The sequence below is a fragment of the Anser brachyrhynchus genome (genome assembly GCF_964034855.1).
Source record: "Anser brachyrhynchus genome assembly, chromosome: 21".
Classification (NCBI taxonomy): domain Eukaryota; kingdom Metazoa; phylum Chordata; class Aves; order Anseriformes; family Anatidae; genus Anser; species Anser brachyrhynchus.
In genome coordinates, this window is record NC_137714.1 from 7,754,735 (window position 1) to 7,767,633 (window position 12,899).

At 53.8% G+C, this 12,899-nt stretch overlaps 3 protein-coding genes across 12 annotated transcripts in view; 1 reads left to right on the top strand and 2 right to left on the bottom strand.

Annotated features, from left to right (window-relative positions):
- Positions 1-12,899, top strand: part of LOC308181336 (transcription factor HES-5-like) — a 29,949-nt gene that overhangs the window by 1,003 nt on the left and 16,047 nt on the right. For 2 of the 9 annotated variants that reach the window (XM_080564510.1, XM_080564512.1), the window contains exons 1-2: positions 8,882-9,009; positions 12,742-12,895. The exons of 1 other annotated variant lie outside the window; for it this stretch is intronic. Coding sequence is in view for 5 of the 8 variants with exons in the window: in XM_080564512.1 (XP_080420638.1) it covers positions 12,890-12,895 (6 nt within the window). In the remaining 3 variants the exon portion in view is untranslated. Of the gene's footprint in view, positions 1-1,917; positions 1,997-6,422; positions 6,536-7,909; positions 8,099-8,881; positions 9,010-12,741; positions 12,896-12,899 lie in introns of those variants that run through there. 6 more of the 9 variants (XR_013941417.1, XM_080564508.1, XM_080564507.1 and 3 more) reach the window with 5 other exon arrangements.
- On the bottom strand, positions 438-1,166 carry HES5 (hes family bHLH transcription factor 5). Its single transcript, XM_080564532.1, has 3 exons — positions 1,092-1,166; positions 800-965; positions 438-709 (listed from the first exon to the last, which is right to left on the bottom strand). Exons 1-3 carry the CDS (start codon positions 1,143-1,145, stop codon positions 456-458), a joined length of 474 nt encoding a protein of 157 aa, XP_080420658.1. The 5' UTR covers positions 1,146-1,166; the 3' UTR covers positions 438-455.
- Positions 6,519-7,977, bottom strand: LOC308181343 (transcription factor HES-5-like). Of its 2 annotated transcripts, XM_080564531.1 has the most exons (3): positions 7,889-7,977; positions 7,388-7,568; positions 6,519-7,224 (listed from the first exon to the last, which is right to left on the bottom strand). In XM_080564531.1, exons 1-3 carry the CDS (start codon positions 7,952-7,954, stop codon positions 6,965-6,967), a joined length of 507 nt encoding a protein of 168 aa, XP_080420657.1. In that variant the 5' UTR covers positions 7,955-7,977; the 3' UTR covers positions 6,519-6,964. The 2 variants fall into 2 exon arrangements, with proteins under 2 accessions (XP_080420657.1, XP_080420656.1); XM_080564530.1 differs by having other exon boundaries at positions 7,388-7,902.

A 12,899-nucleotide genomic window follows, 5' to 3' on the forward strand; every position in this document is an offset into this window, starting at 1 on the left:
TATCATAGAACCCTCACGGCACCCCGAGAGAGCTAGGTTTTCAGAGGTGTCTGGTGGACCTCAGGGGTCTCAGGGGGCAGGGAAGGGCTCCCGCTGGGCGGACACCCCTGAAAACGCTAGCCCGAGCGTCTCGGGAGGCACAGCTTTCTGACCAGAAGTACCCGGGCAACCTCACTAAGGTTAAGAACCGGCGGCGTTCCTCTCTGAACCGCTCGCTCCTCCTAGCAGGAGGGTTACGTCTCGCATTCCTGCAGAATTACTTTCTCTCCACGTGGTGGGATCGTTGCAGTCCTTCTGGAAGAAGGGAGGGGGGCATCCAAGCACCGTAATGCTCTGTGAAAGGAAAACATTCTTCCCTACTCATAGGAGAGGAGCTGGGGGACTTCTACAGCAAGTCACGGTCTCCTCTGGAAAATGAGCCAACGTCCAGGCCGGGTGGTAAGCGTGCTCTCGGCCTACCAAGGCCTCCAGAGGTTGCAGGAGGGTTTCGCCGGTGCTTGTTTTGCAGAGGGCTGGTGGCTGGAAGCAGGTGCAGAAGAAGAACCCGAGTCCTTGGGCACTGCTTGTGACCTCTGGAAATGGCAGATCAGCTTCATCTGGGTCTCTGTGTTTGCCGAATGGAGAGAGAGGAATTGCAGGGCTTCCTTGAGGCACCAGGCGTACCCTTCGCAATAGTCCTGCTGAAGGCTTTTGGCAGATGCTGCAAAAGCTGAACGAGTGGAAGAGACGTGTTAGACAGGCACGCTCAGGCTGGTGGTTTGCTGAAAAGTAAGGGCAGGTGATCAGGGAGCGTACTGACCTCGGCTGTACTTCAGGTAGCTGACGGTCATCTCCAGGATGTCGGCTTTCTCCAGCTTGGAGTTGGGCTGGTGCCTCTGGAACTCCTTCTCCAGGAGCAGCTTCAGCTGCTCGATGCTGCTGTTAATCCGATCGCGGCGCAGCTTCTCTACGATGGGTTTCCTGAGCTGTAACACAAAACAGGAGGACGGTTAGCAACAGGACTTTCCCCTTCCATCTGTGTATAACCCGCTGCTGAAGCGGTTCAGCCCTTCTCATCTACAAGCCCTTGTGGTCAGAGAGCGGCTACTTACCCTGTTCTTCTCTTTGGGTGTTAGGATTTCCAGGGAGAGAGCGCTGGGTGCCATGACCCCGCGTGGCTGGCTGCAGGGCCGCTGGGGAAGGCAGGGAGAGCTCCTCTATTTATACGCGATAGCTGCATACAAATGTCTGGGGCCGAAGCTTCTCCGAGTTTCCCACAGTCGATAGCCAATCCAGGCATGCCGCGGGACAATAGGGCCAGCATCTATTACAGCATGGTAAATTGACTGTGAATTGCCTGGGGATAATACCCTGCTCCCAAAGGAGCAGGTGGACTGGGGAGCGTGCGACACAATAGGGCTTGGCATGACGGCGCTGGGGTAAGGACGTGGGAAAGCGTTTGCCGGCATTATAAGCCAGCTTCTGCCTGATGTTGGGAGCGGCGACATCTCAATGCGCTGCCTTTTCCCAGGCCGTGGTGAAATTAAGCACAGAAGACTGATCCCAGGAAGAGATAATGCTCTGTCCCCATGACCGAAAGAGAGGCTGAAAAGGAAAAGATGCCGAACTAGAGGGGCTAAAGCCTCTCATTGACATTAAACCGTGCTTAGATGAATACAGTACCAGATAATTTTCAGGCAACAAGTGACTAAAATCAAGGGAAGAACCCTTAAAACAACTTGCTCTAATCAGCGAGCTTGAAATATTTCCCTCTCCCTTGTCTAAATGAGTGAAGTCCCTGCAAAGGCTGCATGAAGAGCTCTTCCTCGCTTTTGTTCGGCGGGCTGGGCTCCCCCGTGGCAGCCCGTGCCGTGTAACGATTACGATGCCTTCCCCAAACACGTCCTGTCTGATTTCGTGCCGCCCTGCAAACGCCTTGCCGTTCCCTTGGTTCGGAGCCTCCGAGTAAAGCCCTGCAAGGAGTTTCCCCGTACCCACAGCTGAGATGCAGCTGAAGGTTGGCTCTTGTCTCTCTCTTAGCTTGCGTTACCCCTGTTTGGTGAGTGGGAATAACCACAGGTGCTGGGATGTCCCGGGGCTCGCTGTGGGTGTGATCCCACAAAGTCTGTAGCTAGCCGTCAGGCTGGCACTCGCAGAGCCCCTTGGAACTTCCCGGCTTCCCGTGGCCGTGATTTCTGTTCTCCTTTCCTAGCCCAGAGCCACGTTACGTTTACTGGGCCACAGTTGTCGTTGGTGGTGCTTGGCAAAAAACCTGTCACTGAACACGGGGCACGAGCCCCGCTCGGAAAATCACCTCCCGGATTTATTCTGCCTGCTCGTCACCGGCGGCATCACCAGTGGCCGGAGCACCTCCGTCGGGCACGGGGCCTCATGCAGGACCCGCGGCGAAGGGCCCGGCCCGGTGGGAGCGCAGCTTCGGCCCCGTTTTCAGCTCTGGAGCTATGAAACGAGCGCTTTTAGTGCCGCCAGCCTGGCGCAGCGCCCCTGGGCCCGGGAAGGCTGCAGCAGCCCGCGCCGATTAAGGCTTTATCCCTCGCTCGGCGCGGGCAGATGGCGCAGCAGGCGCTGCCTTTCTGCTCGGCCCCGCGGAGGCACACGCCTTTTGTTGGCAGTTTAACACCGTGAACGGGACAATGCGGGAAGCCCTCGGCACCGCGGGCTCGCGCCGTCCGGCGTGAATGGTGAACCAGGCGAGCTGCCTGGCGGCCCTCTGGGGCTGCGGCCCCCGGCTTCTCTCCCCCCGCTGTTGGCTGAAGGGCAGCAAGCCCATAGCGCCTCCCAAGCCAGCCTCCCACCCTCCAGTGCCTTTTTTTTTTTTCCTTTTCTCCAATTTTATTCTGATTATTGAGGGCTGGGAACGTAGTGGCGACAAGATATCTCCCAGCTGATGTTTCAGGGTCATAAATTCTCCATCTGTTAGGGAGCTGGGTGCGGCACGAGACCAGGTGTGAGGAGAGGGAGGTCTCCCAGCCTCGCCCGGTGCAGATGTCGGAGGGTTTAGGGAGTCAGAAATCTGCAGGTAGTGCTCGTGGGTGCTGCGTGTCAGGCTCCAGCCCCAGCTCCCCCAAGGTGAGAGCTCATTATTTGGAGGAGCTCGGGGCCAGGAGCTTTCAGGCACTGTGTGGCAGGTGCCCATTTCAGCCCCTCCTGGGCTCTCAGGTGGCTTTGGAAAGCGGCCCTCCATACATCTGGGGCTGGGCTTTCCTTTCCCTGTCGCTTGCAGAGCGTTTTTATTCCAGGCCGTTTCCTACACCGATGTCAGCCCGTCTCACGAGCGCTTTTGATGGCGTTGTTGAAGAAATAATTACGATTTTTATTTTTTTTTTTTCTGGCCCTTCCTTAAATGGTTTAAAATCTTTCTGACAGGCCCTCTCAAGACACCTATTTAGTGTCAAAGAGCATAACGTTCCCAAGTTCTAAAAGGGCTCGCAGAATGCTGATCGATCAATGTGCTCCTTGGGAAAAGAGCTCTCCAGATGGTCCATCGGGACAGGAATTGCTGGTCGCCACAATGCGGAGCCAAAAAGCGTCACTAATGCGGGCTGTTGTGAGGCACGCTTCCTTTGTGGGCCCTTTGAATGTCATAAATGGGGAAGAAAGTGTGGGAAACTCTGCGAAACTCAGGCCCACACTCTGAGGTTAATAGGGGCTTTGTCGGGATTGTCCTCCCGGGCTGTGGGATCAGCATAATGAACAACATCTTCCCCAAGGGTGGGAATGTGTCGGGGCAGGGGAGCGTCACCCCAGGGGACGGAGCAGCAATAAGCAGCTTTGCGTCCAATTATTAGAAGTGATAATAATTAATAAACTGTAAACATAACCTTCGCTTCGCAGGGACCGCTGAGACCGGAGGTCTGCCTCTCAGCGCGCGAGTCACTGGGGAGCCCGAGCCCGGAGGGAGGCAGCTTTGGCTGGCAAAAAGCTGCACTTGTATGGCGGTGCTGAGCCCCTGGAGGGGCTGGGATCCACCCGCGGAGCAGGAGCTCACCCTCTCTCCCTTGCCCTGCCCTCCAGCAGCAGGTCTGGATCTCGCTTTTCTGCTTTCCCCGCGCGTTTCAAACAAGGCAGGGTGCAGAACAGCAGCGCCGGCCCCGTGCCACCGCTCCTGGTCAGGGTGCTGTGGGCCTCGGGGCCCTTCGCCTGAGTCCCGACTGCCCCAGCCTGCCTGTCAATCTGCTGCCTTAATTAGGCTTAATTTAAAAACAGAGGCGTAGGTGAACAGCTTGAATGTTGCTGGGATTCAGAAGCTTGTACTAATTGGCAAAGACAAGTTGAGCACAGCAAGGTGAAGCGACTTTTTCAAGATCACCAAGCAACCCGTAGATCTATAAATATCTCCTCTGAATTATTTAGGAGCTCGTTAGAAGGAACAAATCTGTCTGCAGCGCGGGTGGCAGCTCCCGACGGATTGCAGAGCTGTACAAAGAGCCCACCTCGCGCTGCGTTGGCAGACAGGTGAACAGCACTCAACCAGCTTGGACATTCAGGGTAAAATGAGAACCAGAGGGATCCGTGCAATCGTAGTGAGGCAGGGGAAGAGGCTCAGTGTGCCCAGGTGGTGGCTTTTGGGCCCTTTCTGCCTGTCTGACAAAGGGCTGCATCCCAAACCAGCTGAGGACTGGCCAGGTGCAGGTGGTGACGGGTGCATCCGCTCTGATCTGGTGACCCTAGGAGATCTGAGTTTGTCTGATCCCTAAATAAGCAGCCACTTGATGAGATCAGCTATTTTAGGTTTCACTGTGTTCAGGGAAAAAAAGCACGTGCTAGAACTGAAGTTTTTCAAGGGCATCCCTCCCAGGCAGTCTGGTTGGGGGTGGAGGTGTTGACCAGTGGAGTTCCGTGCCACCGTTGCGTCTTTGAAAGAGCGAGAGAATTGTCGTATATCCAAATCATCGCGTTATTGTGATTAGGTAATAGCAGTGTGAGCTGACGATTTGTGCAGGTTTAGTTTGCTTCGAAGAGAAGGGAAAACAAAAGGTGAAGAGTCCCAACCGTGCACGAAATGGGAACTCCTCTAAGGAGAAGTGAGTGACTGTTGCCGTGGGGAGCGCTGTTTTGGCGAGGCTGCTGGTGTTCAGGTGCTCTGGGGCGACTCGAGGAGCCCCTTCTCGGGCTTTTCTTCCTGCTTCTACCTTCTGAACCTGTTTGCTCACTCACCTTGCCCGGTCTCTCTGTGTAGCTGTGTGGGAGGAGGACAAGCGCATCCTTTTGGACAGGTGCTCATCTTGCTCACCTCACCAGCGTGCAGCTCTCACCGCCCTCAGGAGAGAGGAATCGTGCTGCTGCAAATCAAATCCCTTGCCATGGGTCGCCCAGCTGGTGCGAGCCGCGTAGGCAGCCTCTGGTAAATCTCCCCTTAAGAGGATATGGCAGGTTTGTGTTCTGGATTGGGCTGGGGTGAAAACATCAGGGGAGGATGATGTAAAAGTGGCGGAGAAGCCACCTCTTTAACAGGCTGGGTAGAAACCCTCTGAAGCCTGATGGAGCTTCTCGGCTCCGAGGTGTGTTTTGGACCCTTAGGTGGGTGTCAGAGGAAGAGAGCAACGTCCCTGAAGAAAGGATTATGGGGAAATAACTTGGGAGAGGAAATGCTGTTTTAATCTGTGATCGCTATCAAATCGTGTGTTCTTTTAGCCATATGTGGGTAGCTTTCACTTCAGCTTAAAAAAAAATCCACGTTTAGGTAGCAGAAGGTGCTTGCTGAGACAACAACTAGCTCACCCCGCTGTGGATTCAAGGAGAAGGGTAGGATCCCCAAGTACGGTCAGGTACCAAACGTACCAAACCGTGGAAGTCATTAGGAGCTTTGCACGTTATCACCTCTTAATTGGACAGAAAACGTAAGGCTGGGCTCAGGTTGGTGAGCAGATCAGTGGGGAATGGGGGAAATGAGCTGGTTGTGAAAGCAGTGATTTGCTGCAGTCTGAACGGGCTGCTGTTAAGTACCTGGGGCCACACCGCTCAGTGTGCCGCTTCACCTCCATCTTTATTTTTGTTAGCTTTTCCAGGGGTTGCTTCTTTGCAGGATCTGAAACCCTGTTCTGCCAAGTGAATTTCACAAATACTGGGGTGAGGGGCTCAAGAAATGACCTCTCCTGCTAGCTGCCCCACTGCGGGGTCTACGTGCAGGTCCTAGTCCCGGGACCTTATCCATTTTAATCATTTCAAACCAAAGGCTTAAGGACTCAAACTGTTTTTATTGTATTGTACAGCAAAGACACCAAAGTTGAGCATCACACAGGATGAACACATCACAACTTTATAAAAGCTTTTTAAGCTCGTTAGCATGTTCAGTGAATGCTTACACAGGACTTACTGCCTGCCTTCCTCCCCAGCCCTCACCTAAGATATATCCCAGGTATTTCCTTTACAAAAGGCATCAATTATCCCTCAAGGAGAGAGCACATCCTGGCCATGAAGAGATTTTTCCCTATGGCTATCTGTTATCGTAATAACGATCTGTGAGGAGGCATACTAAAAATAGCACAGGAACTTCAGAGGAATCAGGTTCTGAATGCCATCGTTCACTCAAAAGGTAAAGGCTCAATACTCTCTTTATGGTACACAGTACGTTCTCCAAAGTGCTCCTGCTTTAGGAAGGCCGGCACATTGTCCGGAGACAATGGAACACTTGAACCGGTGACCCGGGGAGTTCATAGAAAGATCTCCACTGACAGCCACGGGCTCAATAGCCAAGGGAAGGGGTGGTGGGAACTGGAGGGCATTTTGCTCCGCGTCCCCGCAGCGCTCGGCCCTCTCTTTGGCAAGGAGCCACCACCAGGAGCAGCAGCTTTGCTGCCAGATACAAGCACACTCCTTCACTGTGAAGGGAAACTACTGAGCGACCTCCCACCTCTGGAAAGCAATGTTTCCTACTGTAAAGAGGGACTGTTAAATCACAGCTCCCTCTATTTTTTTTTTTTTGTAGCAAAATACAGGAATAAAGCAAAGTTCATCAGCGGGTCTACCAGGGTCTCCAGATGGTAGGAGCCGGGGTCTTCTGGGCAGGCTGCTTTCTGGCGAGCAGACAGGGTGACAGAGGTGGCCTGCGCGGAGCAGGAGAGTACGTGACATCCGCACCCGTCTGGGCTTTGCAGAAATGCTTGATGAGCTGGGCCTGAGTTTCCCTCTTGGGTTCATAGTAGGACAGAAAATGCATCGCTTCCTTGAGGCACCGCAGGTATCCGCTGTTAAAGTCCTGCTCTGGATTCTTGTGGACGAATGCTAGAAAAGAGAGAGAGAGAGAAGCACGTTCAGGGGGTTACGGTTCGTGCCTGAAGCTTCTTTCAAGAGCCCGAGTCCACGAGCCTTGCTCGTGGGAGCAGGCCTGGCGTGGTGCTGCCCAGGGGAGTGGGCTGTGGGTTGTGATCAATGCGCCTGTGCTCACCTGGGTCCTGCAGCTGGCTCTGCTGTTTGAGGTAGCTGACAGCCACCTCCAGGATGTCGGCTTTCTCCAGCTTGGAGTTGGGCTGGTGCCTCTGGAACTCCTTCTCCAGGAGCAGCTTCAGCTGCTCGATGCTGCTGTTAATCCGGTCCCGGCGCATTTTCTCCACCACCGGCTTCCTGAGCTGTAAGAGACGGGGCAGGGTGTTCAGGGTTTTCTGAGGCCTGGCCCGCCGGCCCCTCCTGACCCAGGCCATGACATGCACAAAGTTCCAGGACGCTTTCTCTTGGAGACCTTTGCCATGCTGCCTACCTGTCGTCTCATTTTAAACAATCTCTGTATTTCCCTTTCTCTCTCCTTACCCTATTTTATGCCCCAAGAGCACCTTCCCCTCCTCATCTCATCTTTTCCCGTGTCATTCTTGTTTGATAGAGGCAGCGCCTTGCACGGGGCACGGGCCAGTCCTGACCATGTCTGACCGCTCCCGTTAGGGGCTCTACTTACTTTATTCTTTTCTTTTGGCAGCAGTTTCTCCTCCACGTGGATCATGAGGGCGTTACTGGGAGCCATGCCTGGTGCTCTCCAGCCTGGGCGCTGAGCACGCGGCTGTGCTCTGGCAGCGACCGGCCGCCTCTATTTATACCTCGGAGCATTTTGGCAGCTATGTGAGTCTCGGGGTCGCTGGTGTTTCCCACAGCCCTCCAGCCAATCCAGGCAAGCAGCCGAACAATAGGGGAAGCATCCATCAGTGCACGGTGCATTGATCCTAAATGCCCCGGAGAGAATAACCTTCTGCCCACGCCGACTGGTGGAGCGTGCAGCCTGGCTCTCCGGGGCTGCCCGGGGATCTGGGAAAGCACCGAGCCTCCAGCTGGTTGTCTGGGGGCGGTGGCATTCCGCAGGCCCTGCATGTGCCAGGCACATTCGTGGCGTGGAGGAGGCACGCTTTTGGGGGGAAGGCAGGAAAAAAAAGAGAGGGAAATGCCGTTTAGGGTGAAAATCAACAGCACCAGGGACATCTCGCTGCTCTTTCTGGAGAGGGCGCTTTGCAGCCAGCCTGCCCGCTGCAGTTTGCTGGGGGCTGTGCCTGTGTTTGTGCTGCTCCATATGGTTCTTACACTTTTTTTTGCAGCAGCAACAGGTGAGCTGAGGTGGTGGAACAACAGGTTTGTTGGCCCAACGTGTGCCAGTCAGGGTGGTGGGCAGGGTTAATAAATAAGGAATGGGAAGCCAGTGGAAATTGTGACCTCTGTCTCTTCCCCATTAACACACGGGGCAGTGAGCCCATCGCACCGGTGTTCCCTTTGCTTTCGTTAAGGGCAGCCAAGCACCCCCTGGCACGCCACGTTCTCGTCCCAGCCAGGAGCATCGCCCTGCTCCGCTGCAGGCTGGGCTAAAAATTAAGCCAACGTTACCTATTTTGTAGGAAAGGCAAGAAAAAGAGTGAATCCGTGTGGACACTTGAGTCAGCTCTGGTTTCTGTCTCTGGTTTCTGTCCCAGGGCAGCACTGAAAGCCAGCCGGGAGGCTCTGGAGCAAAGCTGCATGGAGGTGGGCTCGTCTGCTCCCTGCACACCTGGAAGGGTCTGGAAATGGAAACGCCCGGGAGGGGAAGCGTGCGGCGAGGTAAGACAGCCAAAGACACGTTCTCGCTTGGAAATCCCGCGAAGCCCGCTGAAGGGGCAGTTGACAGGAAGGAGGGAGGTGTCACCGCAATAGCCAGCTTCGTGGCTCGCATTGTGTGGCCTGAATGGGCTTAGCTCTTTGTTAAGGGCAGATGTTGTCCCCCGAGCCCTTTATCCCGGTGTTGTGGGAAAGCCAGGAGACAAGTCATCTCAGGAAGACTTTGAACCGGTCGAAAGATTATGATGCAAGATAAGATACGGCTCAGAGACCGTGCCCTAGGTTTTGCCAGCCACAATAAGGTGTTGCCCTTTCTTCTGTAGTCTTTGACTGGCCTTCCTCCGGCACTGGGCGTCCTGTGCTCACTCTCTCCTCGCAAGGGAGCAGCGGTGTCAGGCCTGGAAGCTAGGAGGTGACAGGTAGGCATGCACCAAGCTGGTTAAAGAGACACTTTGGTGTCAAAGAACATCTTTCTCCCAACTCCTGAGAAGCAGCCCTGACCTTTATTGCTGTATTATAACTGATAGCCAGATGGTCTTTTGGGAGTTGGATCCTTTCCCTTTAAATCATTCGGGTTCAAGCACCGTCACTAATGTTGTGAGTAGTTGCAAGGCACACTTCTATTGTCCCAACAAGAAATGTTATCAATAGGGGAAAAGTATGGGAAACGCAGAGAAATTCAAACCCACACAGCCTGGTGCTAATAACTCCTTTGTGCAGCCCGCGCTGCCGGCAGGGCACTCTGAACCCGCATGGCTTTTCCACTCAGCGAGGCTGAAAAGCGCGCGTTTGGCCGTGCGAGCAGGAGTTTCTCAGGGATTTGTGTTCCCCGGGAGAAAGGGGCAGCGTGGGGCAAGGGGGCAGGGACGCGGGTTCGCGCACGGGGTGGCCAGCCGCGGTGCTGGGGCGCCCCTCTGTCACCACTGCTGCAAAGCAGGGCCGGGCAGGATCTGTCCTGCGTGCAGCCTGACCCCTAGGGAGCTCCTCTCCCTCAGGCCAGCCCCCGGTTAGCACTGCTGGAGAGGTTTGTGGGCACAGGTAAAGGAGGAGAGATTCAGGACTGCACTAGCTCTGCCCTAGCTTTCACGGGTACCGTGATAGCAACAGTATCGCTGAGGAATACAGCGGTGAGAACACGTAGAACACGTAGACCGGTGCTGATAGATCTCTGCTGACGTTATCTTTGAATGCTCGGTGTAACTGAAGGGTCTGTCTGTTGGGCCACACTCGTGTGCAGACATGACCTAGGGTTCAGGGTTCCTAGGTTTTGGCACTAGGGGTTCAAATCCCCGCAGTGTCACCACGTCCCTTCAGCTCGATCCTCCTGTGATTCGCTTCACGGTGTTTTCTGGGATAAAGCTTGAGAAGACAGGGTGCTGTCTGTTGGAGGGGAACCCTAATAATTCTTTGACACTTTTTTTATTTATGAGCCACTGCTTGCTGTTGTGTCACAGAGGAAGATCCCTTCTCCCAGCCCTCCGGGTGCACCTCACCCTGCCTGCAAGAAATTACCTTGCAGAGCTTGCTATTCAGGATTGGCTTCTTCCACTAGCAGCAGCTGAGCATAATTCTGCTGTCTGAACCAACAGGGTGGAAGTGTAGTGAAATCTGCCTCTTCCAGGGGAAAAGGTTATGTTGCTGTTAGACCGAATGTTTAAAATATTCCATTAAACGTCATTAGCATGGTATCATCCTGCCTTCTTTAGACATCAGAACCTTGGCCAAAAATGCCTTTAATTACTGTAAAGCACATTCTTTACATGTTTAACCTTTAAAATTAGTTTTTCTTTGGATTCGGAATGCGTAATATGCTGCCATTCCCAGGTGCATAAGGGGAGGAAAGTGGACTTTGATCATTAAGAAACATATGAGACAACTCGATCCGCATTTTCAGGGTTGTTAGAGGCAAAAGCAATTTCCATAGCTGCTTGTGTGGGTGACCCTGAAATAGCCATGCCCCAATGACATAGTCTTACTACAGTGAGTATTACAAATAATTAAAAATTAAGGAGAATTTATTATTTTTCTGCCCAGCTGAAATTCCCACAAGTCCCCTCTCAGCATATTCAAGAGCGCACAAGAGGGATTTATTATTTCCTGGTATATTGACTCTGAAAGGTCTGGGGATTACAGCTGCTTTGCACATGAATAGCTGGAGTGTGTTGTACAAAAGGCATGGTCTGGGGGATAATGGGGTTGGATGTGGGAAAGCGCTGACCCTGGGGGAGAGCAGGCTGGTGCCTGATGGCAGGAATCAATTATGTCTCAAAGGAACACATTGCCCTGGGAGCAGGCTTTGCGGGAGCCACCATGTTATGTGTTTACCACCCTCCTCCTTCCAAAACCCATATAAAACAGTCACAGAAAATATCCTCTCCTCCCGCCCCTGCCGGGGACCCAGCCACGCCGGTTGGTGCTGCGTTAGGGTCTCGGTACCGCAGCTGGTCCCGGCTCAGGGGCAGCGCCGAGACCCAGCAGTTGTCTCGCACGTGCTGCCAGTTTGGAGAGCCTAAACCCCCCCCAAATACTGGTGACTCCAGTGGGGGCACACGCTCCCAAAGCCCTCCGAAATTCCCAGAGCCCATCAGTCACCGGCTGGGCTCCGGCCAGGGGAGGGGAGCAGCCTGGCACTGCCAGGGGGATGCACTTCCTTCCTTGTGTTTTATTTATTTTTTTATGACGGTGGTATTCAGTTTTTACACCGATCTGGTGTTAATGCCGACCTCTCAAATGTCAAAATTTGGGCTTCAGCAAATCAAGAAATGAGCTGAAAATCGTAGGGGTTTAACAAACCTTTTTGACATGAGTTCCTACTGAAGGCCGTAAGTATCACATAGCTCGTGATAAACTTACAGGACTTAGCAGGCGGCCTTGCCAAACGTTTTGGGGAGGAGGAGTTCTCCTGCAGAGAGCACATTTCAGAGGAGCAGCTTTAGGATTGGGAGGGTGGTTTCTGGGTCTGGTCCCAAGGCCCACTTGGTGTGGCAGGCAAGGTGGGCTGAGCTGGCAGCAGAATGAGGATGGATCTGCCTGGCAAGGGGGGGGTTCAGAAGTGAGATGACCTGGTGCAGAGCCGGGCAGAGGACTAGCAGAGGGACACACGCAGGAACTCACGGCACGTGGTAAGGCAGGGTTGGATGCCCTCACCATCATGCCCCAGGCAAGGCACGTTGTCAGATGTCAGTGTCAAGGGAACGTGGTGCAACAAACAGAGCCCAGCTCTAAACAAAACAGCGTAGAGAGGCGGTGAGTAGGACCACGACCCCCAGAAGATCCCCTGGGTAGCTGGCAGCATGAAGCGTGCCTACGAGCGTTTGCAGCACTAGGTTCTGGGGGGGAAACTGTTAGCTAAAGCAGCGTGGATCCTTTCTCATTTCTAAGCCCTGGTTTTAACCAGCCTCAGTGTCTAGGGCCTGAAATTCCCTTATAAACTCATTCCAGCTTCTGACAGAGTTGGTGTAATTCAGGGAACACCACATCCTCTCCTCCCAGGAGCCCCAGTCCCAGAACTGTGAGTGCTGGGAGGCAGCTGACTGGCGCTGGGTGGTGCTGACAGCCAGACCTGCACAAGGACTAGGGACAGCTGCAGCTTAGCGCTGAGGCTTGGTGGGTCCCCAGGAGCAAGAATAAACAAACCAAGTCTTGGTTTACTTTTCCAAGAGATCAAGTTCATTTCTTTTGATGAGGTTATCAAGTATTTCCTGATGGAGCATTTGAGTGCATCTTCCTTTTCAGCCAGTTCATGGACTTGAAAAAATTGTGCTGAACACCGTTCTCGAAACCCACTGCTGAACCTGAGTGCAAAGGAGAATTTTTGCGTCTGCTCATCTAGGAGAGGCACGACTCCAAGTGTGGTCTGGGCAGGTAATCCAAGTTCTCCCCCATGCTGGTGA